This window comes from Gigantopelta aegis, chromosome 9, assembly GCF_016097555.1.
Source record: "Gigantopelta aegis isolate Gae_Host chromosome 9, Gae_host_genome, whole genome shotgun sequence".
Lineage (NCBI taxonomy): Eukaryota > Metazoa > Mollusca > Gastropoda > Neomphalida > Peltospiridae > Gigantopelta > Gigantopelta aegis.
Genome location: NC_054707.1, coordinates 54,586,508 through 54,601,231, shown reverse-complemented (window position 1 = coordinate 54,601,231; position 14,724 = coordinate 54,586,508). Strand labels below are relative to the sequence as shown.

Sequence of the window (14,724 nt, the reverse complement as noted above, 5' to 3'; positions counted from 1 at the left end):
TCTGTTTGTCGAAAGCCGTGCCAGTCAGGTTAAAAGATGACTACTTGATTTATCAGACAGACCTGTCACTTACTAAACAGCTGATTCCATCCATCATTGCCAACTGCAGCTTAGTGTTTTCATAATTGACCAATAGCAGGTAGGGAGTGGTTATTTTCGTTTTGTTTTTGGTATAGATAGGGTTTTATTCTCCTCAGTCTTGAATAGACCATTTCTAAAAACATCTCGATTTTTGAAACCTAATTCACGATTTTTTAAAATCGAGAGCTTACAATCAGAATTGGTCATGTCATCTCTTTGCGAAAATAAAAGTACACTATTTTCGCCATTTAAAAATAATAATAATTATTTTTTTAATGAAATATTTTTGGGGGATTGGTTGGGTGGAAAGGAATATAAACCCTGGAGACCAGAATCAGGCGGTCAAGCAACCCCCCCCCCCCCCTCATTTCCCCAGTGATGGAACAAATATCCGCATTGGGGCAAAAACAATGGAGACGTTCTAACAAAACGAGTTGGCCTGTTGCATTTTGTTTTAAATCGGCCCCCACCCCACCAGCTATTAAAAAATAGTACTGTTGAATTTCATAATTTTTAATTTTTGTTGTTGTTGTTTATTGTGTGAAGATGGACTAGTATGTTGTGGTAGAAGGAAAAGTTGAGAAATATCACACATATGTTCAAGTAGACCTCACAGGAAAGAATATACCTTACCTAACGGCATTAAGTGTTGTAAAATATACACGACAGCTTTGTTGTGTTGTTTTGTCTTATTAGCAGATTTTCTGAAAATGTTCCAACTGATGATACGAAAATATATTAAACTACAAAAAACAAACTGGGGATTAATTATTATTTATGAACGAGGGCCCTCATCAGATTCCCGCGGCTGTATCGGTTGTTTCCAGACACAGTTCTACCCCGTATATAAGATTATACTTCTCTTTCTGCCTAAACACTTCCAGTATTGCAGGCTCCGTTGGCCTACAACAATGAATGTGTGATTCCATGACTACTGTGCGTAGATTCAGTAGCGTAGGAGCAAGATAAAAATAATATCTCAGGACTACAAAATAAAGAAAATAAAACATACACGCATACACACAGATATATATATATATATATATATATATATATATATATATATATATATATATATATATATACATACACACACACACACACACACACACACATATATATATATATATATATATATATATATATATATATATATATATATATAAAGTGTCCTTGTTATAGATGTCCATGTTGTCTAAACGCCTTCAATGACAATCATAAAACATGTTAGACACCAAGAGAGAGTCAATTTATAAAACTTCCTTGCAATATTTACAGGTGATATCGTGACATGCCACGTGTATGTATTTAGTGAGGTAGTAGCGAGGTAAGTATGTTCTAACGCCCTGTCTAGTTCTGCGTAATCTTCTATAAACTCCTGTGCATTGTGCAATCTCTAATTACCAACCTCTACATCTCATTGCCCGTCAGATGTCGCACTCTGTCATCTGTCACGTGTGTCATAAAAATAGCTAGATGCATCAGACAATGTTGTAATAGGTGATTCGTTTCATTCACCTGTAATGTGTTTACCTGTAATCGGTGTCATAGTGTTGTTATAATCACCAACATTCTCACTGTTCTACGTATACATTACATAACGTGTTATTACTTTCTCTTTTGCATTGTAAAATTATTTTAAATATTTATACCAAGACCTCGACATGAAAACACCTAACGAATAATATTTCGCCTAGCATTAGTCATGTTTGTCAGTGACGAGCATAAACGGTATAATAACGTTATGAATTAATAAAAGAATATTTTCTGCAAAATTTGCATAATTGGCGGGTTCTTTTAACACATTGTATTCAATTTAAACTCATTCTGTTCTGGAACAGGCCACCAGAACATCCCGATGTGTTCTATAATACCAACAGAATAGTTTATAGTTGATATGTTTTCCAGTTAAATTCAAAATATTTTAACTACAATAATAGTTTTCTTTTTTTTTCTTTTTATATAATTAACCTCACTACCTGTAGTGCATGGGTGTTCTATTCTGTTCTATTCTATTCTATTCTATTCTATTCTATTCTCACTATCAGTATATGGACTAACAACGAGGATTATTTTATATGTACATTCTCACATCAAGGACAGCTTGTTATAATTTTGTAGTGCAGTTTGTTTTCTCCGCACAGCTTTTTAAACATTGTGCGCGCGGTTAATTTATGTATGGTCAACTTACTTTCATGGGTCATGGGTTTTATATGCCCTTTCCAACTCATCACGAACTATAAAAACTACTTAACCTCTCCAAGCTGACGTCGAAAATTCCGCAGTGGGAAAGAATAAGTTTATGATACAAAAATGTAAATAAATTATGCAACTAAAGTTTAGGACGTTATACAAAATAAAAACTGTTTTGTAAATATATACCACATTTTGGGAATGTATATTTTGGCATTACAATTAATTTAAAAAAAAGAATGAATATAAAACTGACAAAAATGATGATGATAATAAATCACTGTACACATGAGCATTACAAACATTTATCATATACCACGGTTTTTGATACCCCAGTCACAGGGAATACCCCTACCTCGATATAACCCATTGGGAGATCGCTCGTCTAACTGACTTATATTTTTAATGGTAAGGTCGATCATCTCGGGGTATTGCTTTAAAAGTTTGTTTTGTTTAACGACACCACTAAATCACATTGATTAATTAATCATCGGCTATTACACGTACTGTAGGTATTCAGGGGAAACCGGCTACATTTTCCCCATTAGCAACGAAGGATCTTCTAAATGTACTTTCCCACAGACCATACCATATACCACGGCCATTTATATAATAGTCGTGTGGTACTGGTTGGGACGCGGTATAGCTTTTAGATTGGAACATCAAAGACCGTGTTAGTTAATATTACATTTTTAAAGCATATAAAAATTTGTGACAAATGAAGTTAAGTACAAAAGAGAGAGCGAAGAGAGAGAGAGAGAGAGAGAGAGAGAGAGAGAGAGAGAGAGAGAGAGAGAGAGAGAGAGAGAGAGAGAGAGAGAGGGAGGGAGGAGAAATGAGAAATGAGACTATTTAATACAGGCTGTTAGTAACACATTGTGTCAAAGCAAACTACCATGATAAATGTATCTTACCAAATGAACATGGTGGTCCGAGAAAGAGATCCGGGTCGAAATACTGCCTGGCGTCAACCGCCGATGTGAGAGCGGCTTTGGAACTGCAGTCTGAATCAAACCATTTTACCCTACAACAGAATTTCGTTTGATTAAACACTCTTCTTACTGGTTCATCAATAGTTAATTAGGAGAGGAAAAGGGAAGACTACTAACATGTACAAAGGCATCGAATCATGTTTTAATCACAATAACAAATGTTCGTCTTATTATCTATGTCAAAACGGTGTACGCCAGGGTGAGAACCTTCTGCGATTCTGTTTGCTATAAACCTGAATGATCTGGAAGATCTGCTAAACGAGAAACAGTGTAACTGTATAAATTTGATATATGAAAACAACCCTAACCTCCTTTGTTTTAATTGTCGCAACTGTGAAAAAGATGAACAACATGTCCTGCTTCATTTAAATGTTTTATAATTTGTATTGCATGTTAAATGTTTTAAATGTGTTTTAATGTAATATTTATAAATTTTATGTGTCGATTATTAATATTGTATAGTCTCTCATAATTCCATATGGAGTGGCTCAGTGTTATTTTAGATTCCATGGTGCTTAGTGATGTTTTATGTTTGAACTTAGGTGAGACTTCAATAAACAATTTGTCTGTCTTGTCTTGTCTTGTCTGTCTTATCTTGTCTGCAACAATATCTTTTTTACTTTATGCCGACGACACTGTTGTTTTAGCAGACTCTCACGACGATCTTCAGAAATATTTCCTCACCATATTATAATGGTTGGAAGTTAACGTCGATAAAATAAAAATTATTATCTTTGGAACAAGAACACCACCAATTAAATAATTTTATTTAAATAATATAAAAATAGATATTGCAGACAACTTTAAATACCTTGGAATTTTATCTACCAAAATCAGGTCGTTCTATCAATTAAAAAAAGCACTAGAAAAAAGCTAAGAAAGGATTAACACTTCTAAATATAAGAATCAGAAACTAAAATGTACCTATAGACTGTGCGCTTAAACTATTTGAAAGCACACTTGTTTCTATATGTCTGTATAGATCAGAAATCTGGAGTTTCGGTAATAACCAAATTACTGAGCAGATAAAATTAATTGTTTTTGAGAAATATCTTGAGAGTTAGAAAAATACTCCATTACACATGATTTAAGGCGAATTCGATAAATGTATCGCTGTATGGTGATCTGAGTGTAAATAAAGTTCTCTTCTGTTCCGACACTAAGTTAGTTATAAAATCATTAACAAGATTATTCACGCCTTCACATGAATGCACTATTTTCACAAAAGATCATGTTGTAAGTCATGCTATTTTAGTACGTTAAAATTAATAATAAAATTCCACTAAACACCCTGTTGATGTATGGTGCATGTGACACACGTCGGTGATGCGTCATCTATGATTACAACCTCGCCCCCTCCCACACCGCAACATGCAGCAGAGAAAAACTCTAATAAAGCTACAATATGATGCTGGAGAGAAATATGGAGGTGGTATGTGCATGGAGAGGGTATAAATATATTGTTAATACTAAAGATAGAAAACAATACAAATACCCGATATATATATATATATATATATATATATATATATATATATATATATATATATATATATATATATATATATATATCTATATATATATATATATATATGTCTATGTCTATGTCAATATATATATATATATATATATATATATATATATATATATAGCAATCGTTATTTTGTTTTGTTTGTTTTTGTTTCACTACAGCTGAACTTAGGCCAGGACTTGCTATTTTCTATCTTTAGTATAAAGCCTTCGCATTAAATTTTTAAAAACATATACTATGGAATTAATCAAATAACAACATTGAGGACCATTCAAATAACTAACAGGGAACTAATCAAATAACAACATTGGAACCATTCAAATAACACAGGGAACTAATCAGATAATAACATTAGGACTATTTAAACAATGCAGGCAACAAATCAAATAATAACATTGGGACCATTACAATAACACGGGGAACAAATCAAATAACAACATTGGGACCATTCAAATAACACAGTGAACTAATCACGTAACCACATTGGGACCACTAAAATAACACAGGGAACTAATCAAATAACAACATTGGGACCATTCAAATAACACAGAGAACTAATCAACTAACAACATTGGGACCATTACAATAACACGGGGAACAAATCAAATAACAACATTGGGACCATTCAAATAACACAGTGAACTAATCACGTAACCACATTGGGACCACTAAAATAACACAGGGAACTAATCAAATAACAACATTGGGACCATTCAATTAACACAGAGAACTAATCAACTAACAACATTGGGACCATTAAAATAACACAGGAAACAAATCAAATAATAACATTGGGACCATTCAAATAACACAGGAAACTAATCAAATAACAAGTTTGTGACCATTCAAATAACACAGGGAACTAATCAAATAACAACATTGGGACCATTCAAATAATGCAGGGAACTAATCAAATAACAACAGTGGGACTATTCAAATAACACAAGGGACTAATTAAATAACAACAATAGGGACCATTTAAGTAACACAGAGAACAAATCCATGTCGAATGTTAGCGCCGTATGCGGTCTCCTAGCGCCGTCTAACCGTTATTAAGCCATGCTAATTCTGGTGTTCTGGAGCATTTCAAATTTCAGACGGTTCCACAAATGATGACACGGTTTTAGGCACTCTGTGGACATGCCTCTTTTAAAATGTTTAGTTTAAAGCGGAGGCGTTAGAAGAGAGGGGGCGGTAGGGTCATCCCTAACTCTGATGACCAAATATATATGAATAGTATACCATGAATTATATGTCCAAATAATATCATTTACACCTTATTTGTAGTTATTTACTACACACACACGTGTCCATATGAAATAACGAAATATTATACTTGCAACTCTCGAAAATTACGCACCTTTAAGTAATTATAGCACTATAACATTACTAGTATCTACGAGGGGGAATTATTAGCCTATCTATAGAATAATTTAGCTTATTCAGTTAAACAAACGTACTACTAAGCTATACTTAAACAAATAACATGGACATAATTATATAACAAGGTTAAAAATTAGTCTAATGTTGAAAATGAATTGTTTTTAAAAGTGTTTTTTCCGTTAGTGGCATCTCATATTTTATATACCACTAATCTATACTTTTAAAAGAAAATAACAGAAATAATTATATAACAAGGTTAACAAGTAGTCTAATGTTGAAAATTAATTGTTTTAATGTGTTTTTCCCCTCCCTATCAACGGCGTCTCATATTTTATATACATGTACTACTAATCTATATTTAAAAAAAGTAACATGGAAATAATTATATAACAAGGTTAAAAAGTAGTCTAATGTTGAAAATGAGTTTTTTTAAAGTGGTTTTTTTTCCCGTTAGTGCCGTTTCATATTTTATATTCTACTAATCTATACTTTTAAAAGACAATAATATGGAAATAATTATATAACAAGGTTAAAAAGTAGTCTAATGTTGAAAATTAATTGTTTTTTTAAAAGTGTTTTTCCCCACTCAGTAACGTCTCATATTTTATATACTTTAATATGTTTATGGTCATCTGTTGTCACAGACGCCTGAACGCACGGCACGGAAACTCGCTGGAAGACGAGTTATTTTCCCTCCCTCGGGCGACCTGTCAACTGGGATATAACGTTTTCATTATTTTCTAATCTTTGACTTCCAGCTCCCGTGTACCGTAATGGAGAATTGAAATCACAACACAGCTGGCTTTTACCCTTCAACTTTAATGAAAATAATTAATTACCAACCGAAATGAAAACAGAAAATTCAAAGAGGGACACAAACTTGTGTAAGGAGTAGGGGTATGAACGAACTGGAGGGCGGGACATGTGTAATTGGTTAAGTCTAAATATGAGACAGAAAGAAAGAAAGAAAGGAAAAGAAAAGAAAGAAAGAAAGAGCGAACGAAAGAGCGAACGAAAGAAAAGAAAAGAAAGAAAGAAAAGAAAAGAAAAGAAAAAGAGTAGAAGAATGAATGAATGTATAACGACACCCCAGTACAAAACTATGCGTCGGCTATTGGTTGTCAAATAAAGGTACATATATGAAAAGAAAAAAGAACAAAAGTAGAAAAAAAATTGCCCATCAGAACTTTTGATATTCTACTACAGTCGAAACATTTGTTATTAGTTTATTATTATAGTTGGTATTCAGTGATGTGACTGGTCAACAGATTCTTACAGTTCAAGATTCAGAGTGTAATTGGTTGATACACGCCTAGATCGCATCCTACATAGAACAAAATTAGCCGACCTTAATTTGTTTTCGATTTTAATTTTTAAAATTAATTTTTTAAACCACGACATTTACATAAGTAATTAACTTTGAATGATGTGTTTATGTTTGTTTTATTTAACGACACCACTAGAGTACATTGATTTATTAATAATCAGCTTTTGGAAGTCAAACATTTGGTAGTTTTGACGTATATACCACCATGTTGCACTGGCTGGAACGAGAAATAGCCCAATGGGCCCACCGACGGGGATCGATCCTAGACCGAACGCCCACCAGGCGAGCGCTTCACCACAAACAGAATTGTACTGCCTGGCTCAATTTCACAAAACAACGTTAAGTCTAGTTTTCTAGTAAATGATGGTAAATCTACGACCAAACCACAATTCTTATTACTAATAACAGTGCAACAAATATATTTTGAAATACACATATTTCATTTCATTTTGTCCCTTGAAAGCTCCATTTTCCATAAAGATGTAATTTTATTCGTGAAATAGATGCCAAAACGTATGACCAAAATTACTGGTAGTCGCAGACGTAAACTTACGATTGGCTCATGGAGTGACGGGTGAAACTTGTCCGGATGTTCTCCAACCCTAATATGTTATTAGGTTAAAGAACACTCGATTTTGGTTGAGACGGAAAACAAATGAATCCGCCGAGAGAAGAATTAAAAAGACGAATAAAGGAACGAAGGAAGGAAGGAAGAAAGGATGGAGATATTTGTTTAACGACATATCATCACATCACACCACACTGTTCGAGATAGAGTTCTTTTTCGGGTGGCCCTAAAAATCCACCGATAACCCTAATGAATATGGAGTTGTTTCAAAAGTATTACTATATAGATATTTGCCACCTTCAGTAAAAGGTATATATCCATAGGTCAAATATTGTTATAATAGCAACATGTGCTGTTTTTTTAGGAGGGCAATACGCGTAGTATTGTTTTACTTACAATTGTGAATCTGTTTTTATTTTAACACTATTTGACCTATAGGCCAAACATTTTTACTGAAGGTGGCAAATATCCTTACAGTAATGGGTGTGAAATATCAAAGTTCCATTTCCCATATTCCTTTTTAAAATGCAATACCATATTCAGTAGGGTTATCGTTTTAGGGGCGGGGGGGGGGGGGGGGGGCGGGAGGGGCATCCAATATAACTACGGTCAAATCTGTCTTAAGCGGTCACATAAGGAAGCGGTCACATAAGGAAGTGGTCTAAAACTGAATACAGGCTGCCACTGTAGTCTTCTATTTTTAATTTTTAATTATAATATTTTGTGTGTGTGTTTTCTTTTACCGTCAGTACTACTAATAAGCATTCTTATTGCAGTTTGTGGATTACAGTGTTGTGTATAAAACTGTTTTAAATTTCTTACATAATTACTGGAGTGTGTTCTTAAGATTGTATCTTAAAGTGTGTTTAACGACACCACTAGAACACATTGATTTCTTAATAGTCGGCTATTGGATGTCGAACATTTGGTAACTTTGACATAATATAGTCTTAGAGAGGAAACCGCTAATTTTTCTATCAGACAGGACAGGTTGTATCTTATACAGAAATATAATTTTAGTTTTCACAATGTGTGTATTGAGGTATGGGCGGGGTACATATGCATTAAACGTTGGTTTATATTGATTGGCACAAGAAGACCGCTTACAATACCCGCATTTAATAAGAGAATACAAATTTCAAACAACTTTAGCTAAACCAACAGACTCTCGTAACTTAAAAGAAATAACAAAAATTAGAATCTGTGCACACAAATTAAATATTTAATCTGGCAGGTATATCAACATAGAGATATCTCAAAGAACATGTAAGGTATGTAAATCTGATGAAATAGAAGATGAATTTCACTTCATTCTACAGTGCCCACAATATAAAACTTTAAGACATAAGTTAATTAAACAATACTATTTTAAACATCCTAGTGTCTTCATATTAATACAGCTTTTAACTACTGAAAATAATGAGATAAATAACCTTGGACTACTTATACATGGTTATATATATATATATATATATATATATATATATATATATATATATATATATATATATATATATATATATATATATATATATATATACTATTATTATTATTATAAATACCCATATGCCCATTTATTATCAATAGTAGTTAACAATACTGTACCTTTATATTAAATTATATTATATCACCATATTGCTATACTATACTACATACGATTTTAATTATAGTTTAACAATATCTGTGTACATGTTTAAGTCACTCTCCACCACTGCACTGCACTATTGTATATAGATATTAATATATATATTAATTTATATGTTCAATACTTTTTTTATGCCATTAAGCTGTACAGCTAAACGCAATAAAGAACTTGAACTTGAGAAGTTACACCTGTGCTATTAATTATTAACACTGATGACGTCAGCAGGTGCATTAACAATGATACACTATGTAAATAGTGTTTTTTCTTCTTTTTTTTCTTGTTTTTCTTTCTGTTTTTTTTAAAGTTCGTCTAGCGTCCTTGTTTTGTCAGATACATTTAATGACAAATGTGTTAGGCATAAAAATAATCCAAAACAAACAAAGGATGACACATTGCTTAACAAGTTTTTGCTCAACTATCTTCTGCTTGAAACCTTAGTGGTATATAAGCATGTTAAAATAATTCAGATCAACTGTCTTTTGTTAAACAGACACTATCTGACCTCAGCAAGGCGGATGTAGCTTAGTGGTAAAGCGCTTGTCTATGGTGCGATGGGTTGCAGGATCGATCGCCCTCCATGGACACGATCCCGTGTTGCTTTATCGGTAAAAGAAGCTTGTATGGCGAGAGCGAATTTCATCTTTCAATTGACCAAAATTAATGACGAAATAACTAAATATTAATTTAAAAAATAAAGTTTGGCTGCTCTGTACTGACGTCAAGCCAGTAGGAAGCGGGGGTAAGTGACTGTGCACACCCCCCCCCCCCCAAAAAAAAAAACCCTCCAAAAAAAAAAACCACACACGCGACTAAAATGTACGTGTATTTGGTTTGTTTAGGTTTTTTTGGGTGGGTGTGTTTGAATTCTACTTTACATAATAATGAAAAAATCTGACTTTGGCCCCCTCCCCACTAAATGATGGCTCCCGCACTATAGACTGACCCCCTATAGACTGCACCCCCTCCACCTCCGCCAAACACACACACACACACACACACACACACACACACACACACCAGAGATTGTTCCTAAGGGCCTGGACGTCCATTATGATTTATGGAAGTAACCGGGATTGACGAATACTGCAGGCATCAGATATAACCAATAATGATTCAAATACGAACATCACCTACAATAATTAAAAACCTCATACAAAGAGAATTCCCCCTGGCAAAACATGGCCATAATCTGCGATTAATAAACTGCCGTAGTAAATGTAACGGAGTTGATCGGTATACGAGAATAGCATCTAACAACACAGAGAACACTGTGGAAACATCAAGAGTTTTCATTATCTAATTAATGCTTGGCCATGTGTATGTCAGGGAAGAAACATTTGTCTATGCCAGCTCGGCCAGTGATCAATGTGTTTGGTTTAAACAATATTAAACATTTTGTAGTCATTATAATCAATCATATTGGATTGATGTCACCAGGCATAGCTTATTTAAAAGACCTGTCCAAACATCTGCAATCATATTCTACAGTAAAATATAGACAATGTTTTTCTTACTATTATACCTGTCCCTTAAATTAATTATGTTATACGTGTATATGATTTAGATGTTATTTTTATATCATATTGATATTAAACCATTGGGTATATTACACGATTGTAAAGTGGCAATCCATAAATAAATAATAAAAATAACATGTTTACATGCTCGCTTGTAATTCTATATATGTGTGTAAACACAGTTGGGAAATAATAAACATTAACAAAGACAAGATAAAATGCAGCTATGTATTATTCATATAATAGCATCTTAAGAGAAACGATTGATTGTAATTAGATTGGATTGATTGCAACGATAAACGATAAAGTAGATTTAAACATGTGTTCACTTCCAAGTAAAGTAAGACGTATTTTTTTACTGTTTTGTAATCACGGTGCCATTCTCTGTACTTATTACTAATGGATTGCTGCCAAAGAAGCATTACTTATAATGGGAACACTTATAATGGTTATTTATTAATGGTATACACAGTTTGGCAATAAAATTAATATTAACATATACTTTTTTAAAGCTATATTCTAACAGATTTATCTATTAAGTAAGAAATCTGTATAAAATGAGATTATACTTTGTATAGCAGTAGAGATGAGGTAAAAATACTGACACAAAAATAAAACATTCCAGGCATACTACAAAAATAATTAATTATTTTTGTTTTTGGAATTCCAAATGTACATTTTTTTGTTGATATGACGTATACAACAGTTATCAACTGAGAGATTTACTTTGATTGGCCTGCTCCTTGCGGTTATTTAAAACGGGCAATGGACAAACATCGTTTATGCCTAACGAGGATCGCTGATATTATAGCCTTTCAAAGTTATATTTACAATCAGTATCATAAAACGACTTTACAGCATAATGCAGGAAAATGTAACACATTTACATACATCAAATTATAACACATTTTGTGACACATTTCGTGACACATTCCATAAATGTGTCTATTAAATCAATAAAGTTTCTTTGTTTAACGACACGTAAGAATGTTTTATTAATCATAACACTACTTGGTGAGCACCATCGTGTTTGTCGTTTGACATTTAACTGTTTTGTTCTTCAATATTGACACACGAATGTCAACACTCCTCAAAGTTTTATTAATATGAATTACTTCTATCTTTTGATATCAAATATCCCTGGGGTTTGTTCGGAGGGTCACCCATTATTAAAATACTGAGATATGCATTGCGCTCCTACTTATGTGCAAGGGTCTGGACGTAGCCCAGTGCCTGCTGCGCGGTCGGTCTGGGATCGATCCTTGTCAGGGGGCCCATTTGACTAATTTTCGTTCCAGCCGACGACTGGTATATTAAAGGGCGTGGTATGTGATTTTTTAGTGCACATATATTTTTGTAGAATACCCCCCCCCCCCCCCAAAAAAAAAAAAAAAAAAAAAAAAACCCACACGCAAACACAAGCAAAAAAAACCCCCCAAAAAAAACCGCCATCGAAACTCCCTATTAATAAACAGGTTAAAAGGTCGTTTACTTGAAAAATAAAATAAGTTCCCCTAACCTATACGCCCCTGGGTGCTCTGATTTTTCAACTTGTTAACCAGACAGACTTAGTCATGACTCCAAGAATACATTTATATTAACTACAGTAATAACATTTATCCTTCTATTTTTCCTTTTGTCTTTAGATTAATTTTATTACCAATGATTTATTTTGAGTTAAAATTATGGGAGTAAATCCTTCAACCCACACCCGTTCCATCGTGCCTGAAGTATTTTTTTCACAAATTGTTTAATGTTATATATAGTGTGTTACTTGTTACGTAGGTTAATTGGTAAATTGTTTCATTTTACAGTTGCTGTTTTCTGTTTGCTTTTTGTTGTTTGTTTTGGGGTGGATGTTTTGTTTTCTTTTGGTATTATGTTTTGTTTTGTTTATTTTGTTGTTTGTTTTGATTTGTTGTTTGTTAGTTTTTATATGTTTTTGTTTGTTAGATGTTGTTGTAAGAAGATTATATAGCATACATGAAAGTTATTAACTACCATAAGTTTATATTTTACTTATATAATCATGTAGAATAGATCATCCAAGTGTGTTTACTGTGGCATTCCACCCTTCATGATCTTCTGGCAACACTCTGTAAGTCACATAATGTGTGTTTACCCACTCCATTTTAACACTCAGAAGCGGTGTGGTATCCACTATTCTGCGTTGCGACATATGGTGATAGACGTGTATGATGGACGAACGAAGTTGACGATAATTTTAAAGGGACTGTCCTAAGTCGCTGCCATTGTAACACTTTTACCAAATACCGAGCCTTTTTGATGACCAAAATTACATATTAAAAATATTTTATTGTTTAGAATATCAATGTCTGTAAAAACAAGATGGTTGTAGTAGCCTAAAACGGATTTTACCATCCAATAATAACGTACGAAAAATACCTATTATGAAAACTGAATGCTACAAACATTAGACACAACCACAAACACACTGGCTATACAGACACTAGAATTCTAACCAAAATGTATTTAATATGTTTATTTTAGTAGCCAAAAAGGCTTTGTTACTCGGAAACATCTGACAATGGCTACACACTCAGGACAGTCCCCTTTAAAAGGTTTACGGCAAATGTATATATGTTTTTTACATTATCAAAATACAAATTTACTTTACATGTTCTTCCTTGGAATATGAATATCGCTATAACCAATGTATGTCTGGACACCGTAATGTTTTGTAGTACTTCAATATCGATTTTTGTGTAAACTAATTTCGTACGTACGAGCTATTTTTTTTCTACCAATGACCAAACGGAATTTGACATAATTCAGCCAAAGGTCGTTCCAAATGTATTTATCCGTATGGTTTTATATTTAAAACATGTTGAGGTAAGATGGTATTTAAAAAAAACACCACCAAAAAACCCCACCCACCAAAAAACACAACCACTAAAAAGGTAGGTTGTGTGTTTATTTTGTTGGTGAAAACACACACGGGAATCTTGCTAGGAATGAAAACTCAATATAGTTCCCTTAACAGCGTTAACATACAAGCGTATTAAAACAGTAGGTGTGTTGTACATTAATGAATGATTTTATAATACGGTGAAGCGAGATTCTAACTTTAATGTCAGTTTGTTATGATGTATTCCTTCCGTTCTACACTATGGCTGCCTGGATCACCAACACGACCGCTATCACAACCACCACTACCACCACCACCACTACAACCACCACCACCACCACTACTACTATACCATCACCTTCACGACCACCATCACCATCGTGACGTAGACTGATTCTGTAACCCTACCTGACCGGGATTCCTCTCAAGTACTTCGCCTCCAGAGCCTTGAGCGCCAACTTTAAGGCACCAACGGTGGAGGCCGCACTTAGATTATTGTATACCTTCTTGGGGGCCAGCCAGGCGATTCTAAACTCTCTGCGATTCTCCAGGCCAACAATAACAAGCAAAACAGAGCTAAGAATGAATACGTTGCATAGGTACATGATCCGAGGCGAG

The 14,724-nt window shown here is 33.6% G+C and overlaps 1 protein-coding gene across 1 annotated transcript in view; it reads right to left on the bottom strand.

Moving 5' to 3' along the window:
* Positions 1 to 14,724, bottom strand: part of LOC121382143 (atrial natriuretic peptide receptor 2-like) — a 50,388-nt gene extending 35,664 nt beyond the window's left edge. The window contains exons 1-2 of the mRNA XM_041511652.1: positions 14,515 to 14,724; positions 3,189 to 3,298 (exon numbers count right to left, since the gene is read on the bottom strand). Of these exons, the coding sequence (XP_041367586.1) occupies positions 3,189 to 3,298; positions 14,515 to 14,711 (307 nt within the window). The 5' untranslated portion in view covers positions 14,712 to 14,724. The remainder of the gene's footprint in view (positions 1 to 3,188; positions 3,299 to 14,514) is intronic.